This window comes from Diuraphis noxia, unplaced genomic scaffold (genome assembly GCF_037042655.1).
Source record: "Diuraphis noxia isolate RWA-SAM2 unplaced genomic scaffold, SU_Dnox_SAM2 contig0004, whole genome shotgun sequence".
NCBI classification, from domain to species: Eukaryota; Metazoa; Arthropoda; class Insecta; order Hemiptera; family Aphididae; genus Diuraphis; species Diuraphis noxia.
The window spans coordinates 15449250-15464561 of NW_028301714.1; the positions used below are offsets into that span (position 1 = coordinate 15449250).

At 35.8% G+C, this 15312-nt stretch overlaps 1 protein-coding gene across 1 annotated transcript in view; it reads left to right on the forward strand.

The window, feature by feature from the left end:
* The window catches only part of heca (hdc homolog, cell cycle regulator), a 53912-nt gene extending 39428 nt beyond the window's left edge, over nt 1–14484 (forward strand). The window contains exons 3-5 of the mRNA XM_015510929.2: nt 3961–4149; nt 7601–7789; nt 8555–14484. Coding sequence (XP_015366415.2) covers nt 3961–4149; nt 7601–7789; nt 8555–8707 — 531 coding nt within the window. The 3' untranslated portion in view covers nt 8708–14484. The remainder of the gene's footprint in view (nt 1–3960; nt 4150–7600; nt 7790–8554) is intronic.
* The last annotated feature ends 828 nt before the right edge of the window (nt 14485–15312 follow it).

Below are 15312 nucleotides of genomic sequence, written 5' to 3' on the forward strand. Positions count from 1 at the left end.
AAAATGGAACAGAGATCAAAATTCATAATACCCCAAAGGCCACGGTCGGCGCGTCGCCTTGCGTGATGGAGGGAGTTTCGGACAGTGCATGAATAATTTCCCTTTACCCTGTCTCTTGCGCTTCGGGTAATAATTTGACGTCGCTTTGTTGTACATGTATACGCTAGCACGATGTTCGAATGAATAAATTTTCGCCGGTCAAATTAGTGGTTATATTATACACATACACAATCGTACTTTTATACACTCAATCGTACTTTTATACACACATTCGTACTTGCACACACACACACACACACACACACACACACACACACACACACACACACACACACACACACACACACACACACACACACACACACACACACACACACACACACACACACACACACACACACACACACACACACACACACACACACACACACACACACACACACACACACACACACACACACACACACACACACACACACACACACACACACACACACACACACACACACACACACACACACACACACACACACACACACACACACACACACACACACACACACACACACTGCAGTCCGTCGAGGGACTGCCTTGCCTCATACCGCTGTCGGATTATTGCGGAAACCCTTGATCGCTCGGTTGCGAGTGGCGTACATTAACGTTTTAGATTTTAATATACATAATGGGTATAGTTTTGGGCCTCTTCGTAAAGCGTTGTTTGTGAAAATCAAATGTTTTCGTCTGTAGCTTTACCGTGCCACCATATCTCTTGTCTCTCGCTTACATGTTATGCGCCCGAGAGTAGTATCATCATCATCATAATCATCATCATAACCCATCATGCGTCGTCGTCATCGTCGTCGGGGTGCACTCAAGTCGTCTCATCTCGTCGGTAAAATTTTGCGCACAAACTCGTATTTAATAAAATGTTTTGGCAAACAACACTATGGCAAAGTTTAAAGTCAACACGCGAACGCTTAAACTTTCAATTTACAAATTGAACGGATATATAGTGCGTATATATACGCGCCGTATGCGTATACGCCTCCTCGTCCTCGCATATATATACATAATATGTATATTATGCGGATGATGCGTACTAAGTGGTGTGCGATATCCATATACATGATATACGAATTTAAATTGGAGATGAGTGTTATGTACATATAGATATATACTATATGTATATACAAGTTTCGAGTGGTTTCGGTATGCCGGGAGGAGAGGATGTGAAAAGGGTTTAATTCCCTTTTAGTGTATAGCGTTTTAATTAACTTTCGCCATTCTTTTATATTCATCGAAAACAAACCATCCGACGAGCAGTGGCGTTCGCTCACTCGTGCACATGTGTGGTCACGCGCGCGACGGATCACTGCGCGACACAATCCCCTCTAACCGTATGTATAAATATGCCGAGCACACTGCTGTACGATAAAAGAACGGTTATTTTTTCCTCGGGCTGCAGACAATCATCGTCGCTCCTGCCGAGATATTTCGCGTATTTCCCGTGTGCTCTTTCCTCTCGATTTCGGTGATGCATTGTGTGTGTGTGTGTGTGTGTCACCCGGTGAGGTGACAATACGCGTTCGTTAAGGAGGCGGCGGACGCGAGGAACGCGAGTTTGCAGAGTATTAATCGCCGACGTCGTTTTGCATTCATGACATTGTGAGCGCTCCAGACTTTCGGTCGATTTGCCACCAGGTTTTCACGCTTTTATACAGCTCTCGTATTTTGCCTACACGCGGGAATCCGCAGGCGTGTGTATATGTGTTTATATATAAATCAAATATATCTATACAATATATAGAGCGTGGTGATGCGAATTTCTTTTTGTCCATCGTTTCCGTTCAATAGGTCGCGGTGCATCAGTGTCGGTTGTGTTTTAGAGAGGGGGGTATATGTGTACACACACGACACACACATGCATATATATATATATATATATATATAAAGTGTTGTTAATCCAATATCCGAAAAATTGTGTATTCCCACCGGTGTTATATAATACGCGAACAGGTAGTGCTGCACAGCCGCCGTTTCCGCCGTAGTTCCCGAGTTAATAATAATAGAACCGAGAAAATGTAATATATAAGATCAGGAGGAGTAGGAGGAGGAGGTGGAGAAGAAGAATTCTTTGGCAATAATAACTCGGATGCTGGGGTGGCGTTGGAAACTCATGTTTATGGGTCTCCGGGTGCAAGAGACGACGGCGTTGTTTATTAGCGTCTTTTAAAGAGTTGCACTCGTTTTCACTTCGTCGTGTATGTGTTCCTCATCGCCCGCAGTTATGAAATTGGACCGCCGCCACACACTCGCGCACACACCCCATATTTGCTTCTCTTCTGTATGTATGTACGACGATGGTTGTAAAATAAACAACTTCGGAGTTTAATATCGAGAACGACGTCATCTCGTCGTCTCGGGGTAATATCGTTTTCTTCCTTATTTTCACGCGTCAAAAGCGTTTTTATTTTCGCCGCCGTTACTTTTACATGCATACGAGGCGACAAAATAAATGCCGAGCCTGCACCCGCGCGGTAATTGGCAACGATTACCGAGTTGCGAAACACCACTTACACTACTTGTGATGCAATTTACGAAAACGTTTTTTTTTTTTTTTTTTAACGGTGTATCCATAAACCTGTACCTCGTTTAATATATCCGTAACGACTTTAACCAATACTGCAGTAGTACTGAAAAATGACTTCAAGCCGCGCTTCTTCATTTTCTACTCCGTCGTTGTTTCGCGCATTGTTTGTTTCGTCATATAGGAGGTTGATACCTATGTTCCTTTTTAATCTAATAAATGAAACTGTAGCTATCACAATATAACGATATTATATATATATAGGTACACGATAAAAGAGTAAATATTAGTTTCTAAAGTTTAATCTCTTTTATCGTGTTGCGATGGACGTTTCAATATATATATATATATATATATATATATAGTCAACCGCGTTCTATTATATATATAATATATATATATGTATATATATATATATATATATATATATATATATATATTTACACACATAGTGACGTTTACGAAAGCTTTTTAATTCAAAAGTGTAGGTATATTAAAGTTTTGATATATATAATCTCTCCACCGTCAAACGGGAAAAACGTCTAAAAGCGACCCGTGTAAACCCACCGTTTACACTTATATATATATATACATACAAAGATACGTCACATGTGTGAGTGTGTAATAATAGGTCTGCCACTGGCAATCTATTTTTCCATTTATAGTTTATACGCACTGCACTCTCGCGCCCCCTCCCCGGTCGGGTCCATTAACTGGCCTACTAATTGCGCGCCTCACGTCGCAGCGTGGGGGGGTGGCGGAGCGGGCTGGCTCCTGAACAAATATACTTTGCGAAAAATCTCGTACAGAGAGGGAACAAAAAAAAATCGGCAAAGAGTAATGGACTGCTTTTATTCGATTCGGTAGGCTGCTTCGCATCAGCTGCGGCGGGTGTGCGGCTGCAGGTCAGAGGTAAAAGTAATCGGTTTAATCAAAAAACTCTACGTTTGCGCGCGGGGAAAAGTTTTTCACAATGGTACGCCAAGACGCATTGTTGCTGCGTAGCTTCTGCCGCTGCTGTTCGTATAAGTTTCATATGCTGTATAGCTAGCAGACGTTCACTCGCCACATACGTCAATAAAAGGAAACAAAAAAAAAAGTCGCGTCCGAACGAGTGTAATCCGTCTTGATTGAAATCCAAACCAATTTTGATTAACGTATAGTGTCTATAATAACAATATAATATAATATATAGTATTGTACAGTCTATAGTGTGCGGGTGGGTAGATAAGATCGGTGTAATAACTTTTTTTTTCCCGGCGGTCGCAGATCTCTCTCCGGTCGAATTCTTTATCACCACAGCGCTCATAAAGTGTATTATGACGTGTATATGTTGAGATGCATTAACGTTTGTGATTAATTTCTCTTTTCAGATCGAAGACGAAGGCAACCACGGAAACGACGAGACCAGATCGTTCATTTTGTCGTCGTTGGCCGCTCAAAACCAATCGCGAGTCAACTGCGTTCTGTGCTCGGACGTCATGTTGGTGTTCGACCGATATCCGCTGGTGGACGGTACATTCTTCCTCAGTCCCAAGCAATATAACAAAAACGCTGTCGAGGTGAATATTTTAATATTTTAATAATCATAATAATATTCATTTAATTCATACTAAAACTGTACAGTTTTTTTTTGCGTTAAAATATTATGGATTCGTGTATATTTATATATTTCGGACATTTAAACCCTTTCTTTTTGCCGTTTTTAATTGACGTGATTGCGACGTCGATTATGTCGTATGATATTATCATACATATACGACAATATTATATTATCTTTCGTCGAATATTTTCGTTTGGAATACTTATCCTTCGATGTATTTGCACCCTCGCTGCTGCAGCTCTTATATTATACTCAACGGAATCTCGAAAAATGTTTCAGCGTAAAATATACCCATGCTGTTATGTGTATTTTTTTTCCTTTGCTCTCGAAAGGACCGATAGAAATAAGACTTATAAACATGTGTGTGCGTTGGCGTGATCGTTTGACCGTAAAGAAGGACCTTTTTTGTGTGCGTTCTGCGTGAATGTTGACACACACTCGCACACATGCACGTGAGGCGACGAGCTAATATTTGTCAAAGCATATTTCACGCGCGTGCACAACGGTTTCGTTTCTCGTGCGTTGTCCGATTCCTCCCTTAAATCGTCGGCGGTCTTTCCGCCGCGGTAAATCCGTCGTCGAATGGATGAGGAGTGAAGTGGTCCAGACGTTTGACCCCTACGGTTATTCTGTCCCCGAACGACGACGGTAAACACAAACGCCGTCGTCGCCCCCCATACACATCCTTCGGAAAAAAAAAAAAAGTTTCGACTAAAAATCCGCCGTTTCCGCGCGCCGGGATAATCCTCGCTCGACGTGTTTTCGCTCGGTGCATTGCATACAAATCCCTAAAAGCCATAAAACAACATAATATATTATTATTATATTCTCGGTTCACATATATTTTAAGCTCGTACGACAATATGCTGTGTTCGACGACGCGTCGTATTATGCATTACAATGGTGATCCGTCACTTATTCCCAAAGCTTCTGCGATGCTGCCATAATACTATAGAGGTATTGTCTTTGGTTTGGATGTATGTATATATGTTATCGCTGAACACTCGCATTGGATAAAGTAAATGTTTATCGGTCTCGCGTAGTATACACGTGAGCATTCGAAAATATTGTTTTTTTACCCTCCCATGAATTGCGAGTAACGATATCGACTTTGTGCCCGGTTATATTATTGAGAGTGGTGTGTGTTGAACAAACAAGTTTTTACTCCGCGAGGGCTGTTTCTTTTTAAGCCGCTCGCTTTCCTAATTAATTACGCTTCGGTTGGCTTTTTTAAACGCAAATAACGAGACATCATCATCATCATCATCGCCAACAAAGACCTTCGCTTTCGCGTCAGTGTTGGTTGTAGTGGTGGTGATTGTCGGTGTATCCGTCTCGTTTCGGCAATAGAGTGCGTGCATCGCCCGCGTTCCAATTAAAAAGTTCGTCTTTCTACACAATATCAAAAACCGTCGTTGCATAAATATGTGCATATACAAGTATAAGATTTTCGGTGTTTTTTGGGATGTCTTATTCGGTGTGTTTACAGAGAGACGTTGGCGGCAAAGAGAGTGATACGAGAGTATGAGTAGAGGGAGCTCAATGAAGACGTCATATTATTCCTGTATAATACTATATACCGACAGCGGCGGGGGCACCTACTCACTGTGAGTTTGCGCGCGTGTGTGTGTGTGTGTGTGTGTGCGTGTGCAGGTGTTCTGTGGCTGGCACACGAGTAAACACGAGGTAAAAAGGCAAACATTTACCAGGTTTATAATTAAAACCTACCCCCTCCCCTCAGAGTTTAGTTAGTGTTGTTTGCACACTGTGCTCCTCCGGTTGGATTTCGATTTCGAAATGAACATTCTTATTCTCCGCCTCGTGCCGCCGCCACCGCCGCAACGTTGTCGTTTTATTTTCGTATCCATTTCGTCGACGACGTGTTGTTACTGCACGTTTTCGTCGATTTTGTTGGCCACTGCACGCGGCTATAACACACAAGAAATTATTTTCGTATTTTGGACGCGTACACCTCGTTAATATCAATTATCGACGACAACACTGAGAGGAAAGCGGAAGACAACGAGAGAGATGTATATAGATATCCAGACAAAGAGATTTCCGAAGGAATTTTTTAATGGTACTACTTTGCCCGAAACAGTAGTCCCGTAATGACGTTAATAGCAGATCGTTTTTCAGTTTTTTTTTGAACGATCTTTTTTCCGTTTATATCCAAATCTTACTGAAATGCTCGATATACTTTAAGTACATGACTATTAGTATATGACTCAGCATGGTATTCTCGAAAAGTCGCCTCGGATCATATTAAAATCATAATATCTTCTTCTTTATCCCGACTAATTAAAAATCTACAAAAACAATAAATAAACGAATAGCATAATAATGTATATATTATTGTATTAGTTTAGGTTTTTTACGTTTTTACGTAAAATTATGTTTGTCGTCTATTTTCGTCAGACCTTCCATTGCTACACAAAAATAACATAGACTACAGGATACTTTTTTTTAAAATCAAATTTTGAATCACGATGTGACTCATAATAATTATAAAATATAATATAATCTTATAATGTCTACAATATAATATATACCTATGCCCATGTATATAATCTGGAGCCGGTTTCTTTACTCTGGCGGACAACGTATTCTGTATATGTGTGTTTGTGTGTTCTATTCCCGGTCATCGTGTAATTACAGTTAAGACTGAACCTCGTTTGCCCTTTAAACATTGAAAATCGCTTTCGTTATTTGTCTAATGGAACTTCTCTCGCTCCAATCCCTTACCACACACACACGCGCACGCATACACTGTCGCTGTTATAGGTTTTCGAAAAAGGGTCGGCGGTGAGTTTTTTTTCTCCATTCTCTCCGAACATGTCGATTTCGGATTTCCCATTAAACGTCGTAATGTTTCCGCTTCGCAGTGCGTGCCGCCACGCGTTTCTTAGGAAAACAACGATAGAAAATCATCCGGTTTTTTTCTTTCCGCCACGTCACCGTCGTGCTCACCTTCTACCGTTGGTACGTTTTTAATGATTTCGCCAGCGGCAGAGTAGTGTGCGGTGTGCGTATTACTACACGAACACACACACACACACTCGTGCGCGCTTAAAAGAAAAAGTACACTCGGGAGAATGAGAAGAATCGTGTACAGAAATAATCGAGCGAGCTCAGAAATCATTATTATAAAGAACTTTCGTCCGCCGCGGTGGTGCGTGAAAAGGGCGTTTATTATTATATCGCCGAAGCTACGCCGTAGGGGTAGTTTTTTCGACAAACTCCGCTACGCGTTTAATACTTTGACATGGGGGTGGTGGTTCGGTGGATCCAAGACTTTTTAGCATAATGTTTTTATGCCGCTCATAAATAATTTTGGTTGCAGTGTTTTTTTTTTTTTTTTTTTTATCGCCTGTCTCACGCCCGTCCGTTATTTTGTATTTTGCCCGCAGGTGAAAAATGAGGGACGAGCTCTGTTCCTGAATGCCGTCTGCATGAAATGTCTGGACGGAAAAGACGCCGACCGGAAGCTGTGTTGCCGATTCTGCGCAACTCAGTGGGACGGTTCGTCGCTCATTATGGGCACCATGTACGCGTACGACGTGTTTGCCGCCATGCCATGTTGCAACGAACGACTCAAGGTATGTACCTACACGTTGTACAATGCTAATTTTATGTGATTATTACTTATGTCGCTCCAGACAATCTTATTTAGTATCGTACTTTCATAAGGTTTTTCGCGAATTAATCTTTGTCCTGTAACCTGTCATCCACTGCACCCCCTAATTCAGTAGTAAGTAGGTAGTTGTTCGACGAATATAATAATTGGACCGAGCGATTTCTTTTCGTCAATAACAACAACCCTTCTTCGGCTGGAGGGTATATATAGAAAATGAGTTGGCGGGCAGGGTTGGTATAAAAGGGGTAAATGCCGGATTGGCTGTCGCGTGTAAGTGAAAGTAATTATGCAGTTTTAAGCAGACTTTCATAATTCCCTCGCCGCGTCGTTCAGCTAATTAATTTGCGTCACCAAAATGATGCTGTGTATAAACCTGCAAGCGATTCTACGCACGGAGTAGGACGGATAAATTTTACTACGGCCTTTGAAGTCGAAAAATAATTTGCGCACGTCATCTCCGCCATCACCTTTAACTAGACGTGTGTGATTTTACGTTAAGCGTACACGTTAACCTAACACGATACTTTTACGAGCGCCTTAAATAAATTAAAATCCCTTTCAAAAACCAAAATGCGCTAGCTTAACAGCGTTGCTAAAAGTATATATACGCGAAAAATATTGGCGAAAAACACTTCAAAGTCCTGCACCTGCTCCACTCTGCAGGCGTGCTTTTACATCTGCATATATTGTTTTCTAAATTGTTATTTTCGTACTTGTGTTTCCTCAGTGCAACGGCTGTCAGAAAGCACTGATGTTGTCACACCAACGACTGAACTTCTACAGCGATTATAGCCGCAAAGTCACCTGTCCGCACTGCACTTCCGTCGATTATCACTTTGTCAAGCCGCTTGCGGTATACTACACCCGACAGTGGCCATAACATACGGCCACGGTCCCGGCCACGATGGTCGGGGCCGGTGGCCGCCTACCGGCAGCTACCGCCGCCGCAGCAACAGCGGTGAACTGCTCCTCTTCATCTTCAGTCTCCGTCACTCCGCCGGCCGTGCTCCAACAGCAACAAAATCACCAACAGTTGCAACAGCAACAGCTCGCGCCTCCCGATTACACTTCGGTGGCCATTGAAAAGTTGCTCCATTCCATATGGGACACCAAAGTCAACGACATCATGGCGGCGATCAACCACTTGGGTTTGGTTTGAACTATTTAAATGCAATCGTGTGTATAAATAAACCAAAACGGCATTTTCATATTTTCAAAAAACAAAAAACAAAAAAAAAAAAAACAAGGTGTTCTTTATTATTATTATTTGTTCGTAGTTGTTTTATTATTATTATTATTATTATTACGTTTGTGGTTTTTTTTTTATTGAAAAAAAAAACATTGAAATAATCATTATTCTTAAGATTTTAATTATTATTATTAGGTGTTAGTGATTTTCAAAGAAAAGACGTCGTAATGTAATTTTTTTCTTGTTAAAATATTTTGTACAGCGGTCCCCGTTAAAAAAAATTAAAAAAAAAAAATTCTGAACAAAAAAATACTAATTATGTACAATAATAATAATATTATGTAATGGGATGATATTATTATATACCTATATAAGACTTCGAGCGGGACCCTATCGACAGCTTTTTCTCATCCGCCCGCCCGTCACTACGACGAGACACCACCATCCGTTTTTCGATTTCAAAGGACGATTTGTCGGCAGCATTTGGTGTACGTATGTATGAAATTTATTTTTACTTCTTTTTGTAGGTATAGTTCCAAAATTTTAAAAAATAAGTCAAAAGAGTTAGCAATTTTAATTTTGGTTCTTATAGTAAATTTTACACGACTGTGTGCGCAAAACATTAGTAGCTTTATTTCTCGATCTCCTATATAATTAGAGTCTTAGTAGTGTTGTAAATGTTTTAAAAAACATAATTTTAGCGATCGATTAATTTTTTTTTCACGGACCGCTGTCTGTCCTGCTGAAGAGTAGCTCATAATAATAAATAATATTGTTGTCGTACACAATTTTTCGCTAACCATCAACGTTGGCGGTGGCGGCAGACAAAGAAGTGTCCGTCTGCGGTGGTGTGTGATATTAATTCGTTCTGGTGTTGTCGATTCGTCGACGTCCGGCGGGTTTAATTATTATTATTTATATTATTATGTGTATGGTAATATTCTTAGAACAACAGTACAACATATTATATAATTGATTAATTAATGATAAATACGTAGAGTACAATTATTTAAAGTAATTTATTATTATTAACGATATATGGATAATATTATATAATAAAAAATATCACGTTTGAGCTATTTGAAACCTATACGATGATTTTACCTATCTGTATGTTGAACGTAGACGCACACACGACCGTATCGCCTAACGATATTAATATTATTATTATTGTGTGGGTGAATTGTGCGTGCGTATTTGTTGTATGACGCGTGTGTGGTTATAGACATTATATTTATTATTATTACTATTCATATTATTATAATGTATTCTTCCTCTGATGCTCAATTACGCGCTACCTCTTGTTTTGTTTACCAATCGTACTATATGTTAATTAACAAAGCAACAATGAAAGGAACAGTTTTTATCGTTTGTTTTAATAATTATTATATATACTAAAACAAAATTCTCGAGATTTAAAATTGATAATATATAGTATACGGTTATTTTTTCGTTTTTGGGTGTTTCGTTTTGATTTCAATTCCATCGCCATCATCACTATCATAATTTTTGTTATTATTATTATTGTATAACTATATTTTTTTTTTTGTCGATTTCGAGTAACTCGGGGGACACAAGTTTAAATACAAAAAAAAGAAAAAAATACAAATACAAATCGTTGTTTAAAAATACCTAAGCTACCTCGAGTTTCATTTGTCTTACGGGAATGAATACTCTTTAGTTAATTTTTTTTTAACTCATTTTAGCCCAAGTTGAGTTGTTTTAATTTCTATATTATACTTCTTTCCTTTATTTATATTATTTGATATTGTTAATGTATACATATATTGTAAATCGTGATTTTTTTATGCTTTATGTTTTGTTATTATGCACTAATAGTACAACATTAAACAAATTATGTTTTTAATTAATGATTATTTATATAGTCTAAATGCGTAGGTTTATAAATTTAAAAAAAAAGTAAGGGAGAAAAAAAAACAAAAAAAACGGAACGGATCGTACAAATGGAAATACTTCATTAATTGATATTATTAGCAATATTATATTTATATATAATATTACGTGGATTTTTTGTATTATCGGCGTACATTTTTGACTATTTTAAACAAATTAAATCGTATTTCTAGGAGAGTTTTTTGTTTGTTCGACGCGTTTGGATTGTCGTCATGTTATTATTCTATATATCTTTTTCTTTTTGACATACTCTGTCTGTACCTGTTCATTAAAAAAAAAAAAATTATAAAAACAAAAAAAAACATTATTTTGTTTAACTCGTTACAGCGCATTTGTTAGTGTATAGATAGTGTACATGAGTGAGAAAAGAAGATAGAAAAAGGAGAGTTTAAAAAACTCACTTTTTGATAATATCATATTTTTCACCACATGTATTACGATATTATAGTTTATTATATTATGTAATCGCTATAGTATTAGATATTAACCCCCCATTCCCCCGTGTACAGTTATTATATTGTGTATTATTATTATTATTATCATCATCATCATCATCATTATTTTATTTATTTATTATATTAGTTATTATTATTATGATGTATGTGTAAAGGAATTTCTTTTAATTTTTTTCATCGAGTCTCGAATCGCGTTGAGAATTTTATTTTAATATAATATTTTGTAGATTTTTTGGAGTGGTTTGCGTTTTGTGTAATATTTCTTAGGGATTAAATAAGAGAGAACAACAGATACCTTCTATAAAATAAGTAGTTTTATCTTCAATATTGATAATTTACATAAATTCTATTACTATTAATTATTTTTATTATAACTTTTATGAACGAGAGAAAAGAACTCGAAATTTTTAGTTTTGCATTCTAGTCACAGTCGAAATTTTAATAAAAATCGAAAATCATTTAATATATAATACGCATACATATATTTAAAACAAATAACTCGAACTACCTATTTTATAGTTTTTATTACACATTTTGTTTTTATTTTTAGCACTTTTTTGTTAGCATTTTTGATTTTAGTTAATTTTTTTTTCTTTGTGTGTGTTATATAGCAATAGTTAGAACTTTTGGTGACGGTGTCACGGTTTTCATTTTTATTTTCCTTACAATTTTATTTTAACTCGCTCTTTATATGTTATTAATTAGTATGTCAGGTCTGGAGCCATAATGGAGGAGATTGTAAACTACTGACGGGCACTAAAGTAATTTCCTAAACTTTGATGTTAATAATTGTAAAATGTACTTACGTATCACGACTGTGCGAGAAGAGGGTAAAACATATCGATCCTCGATGATAGGCCCGCGAGTTGTATAAATGCTCAATGATATTATGAAAACAATTAAATGATACATTTTTTCAAATAAAACATTTTGTCGTGGGTGATTATATTGTGGTATTTAAAAAAAAAAAAAAGACGATTATGTCAAATGCCACTCATCCGTCTCGACTAATAAACGGCCGAGCAGCGTTTACGGATTTAATCTAGTCGTATGACCCGCGTAAGTACTACACGTGTAATCGTTAACCACATATTTGCAACCCCACACGCACTATGGTGACTCTCACGATCACCTCTCCTCTCTTCATTTATTATGTGACTGCAATTTTATAACGTTTTACTAACCTTTTTTGGCGTGTGTCGTATGATACTTAAAAAAAATGTATTAAGATAATCGTTCTGTCAGCGACCTATCTCCTCCCTCCCCAGACACTGACTCCTTTTACAATGAGGAGTTTTGTTTTTGTCCCATTTTCAATCCAGCTTCTCTTCGTTTAGCGAAATCTTTTTCAAATAGTCTTCGCTTCAAATTCTTACGTTAACGTGCATCGTATATTTTATCGTTTTTTTTTTTTATTTAATTACATAGTCTTTAAACAAAAAGTAGTAAAATATGATTTTAGATTTTTTTCAAAAATATATATGTATAAATGTAGATAGACATTAGGGTGTTTAGATTATAGTGAGTGAATTATGTATCATAACGATTATATTATATAAATTTATACTTTAACATAATAACTTTAATATAATATTGTGTACGGTATTTAAAGATAACAAGTATATATATATGTATAAATATATATATGTATTTGATTAATAAAAAAATATAAAATTAAAAATTTTTAACTAATAAAATAGTTACGATATAATTATATTTATATATAATATTATTTATGTGTATTGAAAAATCGTCAGTTCAAAGTACAAAAACTTAAAATATAAAAAAAAAATTACAATAATCAACTGTCCACTATGTTTTTAGACCCTAAATTTATATTATATTATTATATATTATGAAAAAAAAAAAAATGTTGAATTTTATTCCGAAGTGTAAAACTGTTGGTGTAGAACGGAGATTAGTGTTATACAAATTAATAAACTATATGAGGCCTAATATTGAAGGATTGTTTTTTTTATATATACATATATATATATATATATAGGTCAGGTCTCAGATTTTTCCCTCACGATTTTTTTTTCAAATTATTATTATATACATTATAAAAATACATATATTTATATTTATATATAAACGGTAATGTTTTAACAAGAAGTCAAAGAAGTGGCAGGAAACATCCTATGTTTATTATTTGTTTTCAATTTTTTTTTTTATGATTATTATTATTATTATTATTTATATTAATATTATTTTAGATAATTTGTTACGCATTCGTTTTTAGATTACCAATTCATTGTAGAGATTTTCTCGAGGAGTATTTTTTATTATTATTATGTATTTTTTTTTTTTTTGCTTTCATATAATAAACATGAGATACATTTTATTTATGTATTATGATTATAAAAAAATAAATAAAACATAATTCGTTGTGTTTTTCGCGCGTCTGTGACACGACGACGAAAACCGCGCAACCTGATGTTTCCGGTGTTTGGGTTTTCACTGCGGTGCTCTCTGTGAATACCTTGAAAAAGAATGTTCCTAAATTGTTTTACTTTCCTGACAAGAATAATATTAAAGTGTGCGGTTTTGTTTTTTTTTTTTTCATGGTCCCCGATAATAATATGATATTATGATTATTATGAACTGTTGTATTAGTCGCGCGCGATTTGTAACCGACAATTATTTGTGTATTATATATTATATAAGGCGACTTATGTCTGTGTCGTCTTAGTATCGTTTTTCGACTCATGTGTGCACTATTATACACATACATACAATATTATATATAATACACACTACCCTCGCCCCAGGAATTCCAATTTCTCTTCCCGCGAATGATTTTAATGTCTAACATAATAATATTATATTATATTATGCAGTTTATGATAATATTATGTTTTTTATTTTTCATATTTTGTTTTGATTATTATTATTATATATTTTTTTTATTAGTCGACTTAGAGCGTGGATGATTATAATATAATTTACGTGGGGACTGGAGATCGCACTACGTTGTGTAATAATAATTGTAATCATTAATATTATATATCACAATAATAATAATAATTAATATTATATATGCTATCATTATATTATGTCGAATGATTACATTGTTAGAATAAAACAGTTTATTATTCACGACCGTCGTATTTATTAATTTGTGTTTGATGTTATTGTTACTAATTGTGTGACTCCTTTCGGCTTTCCTTATGTTGTACCATCCTTAATAATCGACTATTCATTTTTAAGTTCTTCATCTCGAATAAAAAAAAAGGATGTGCTTCCAAGCGCTAATGGTGGTGAGTATAGGTGAGTATTTGCGTCACTATAGAGGGAATCAGTTGGCGCATGTAGTTTCCGGTTTCACCTGAATTTTTTGATTTGTTTTTGTTAAAATCATCACCTACTACAAATATTTTATTTAAATAATAAATATGAATATTTTGATTATGATATCAGACCATTTGAGGGCCTAAAACAATGAGTGTCTAATTATAAGTTTTCCAATTTCGAAGGAGAGTAATGAGCACATAAAGTTAATGTATTTTTTGTTAATCTAAGAAAATTACTTAAACATAAACACTTCCTCTGTAAAAAAAAAAAGAAATAATAATTTCAAAGTATTCTTCTTATTAAATCTATACTTACCTCCGACGATGCACGTAACTTAATTATACATTAACATCAAAACATCGATATTATAATATGTGTTGTTTTTGATTACTTAAAGCAAAAGTAACGAAATTAAATAGGTAATTAGTAATTACGTGCATTTACGAGAAACACGGACGACAAAAAACATGAATACAAATTAATATATAATTCCATAGATATTTACCGTGTTTTTTGGTTAATGTAAGTATAACCAGTCGTGGTTCGTGGTTAATAATTAGCTCTAAAATAATATTTTACCCGTGGCACACACTCAACGTCAGCAAATGTTGCCTATATGCAACCCCTTAAAAA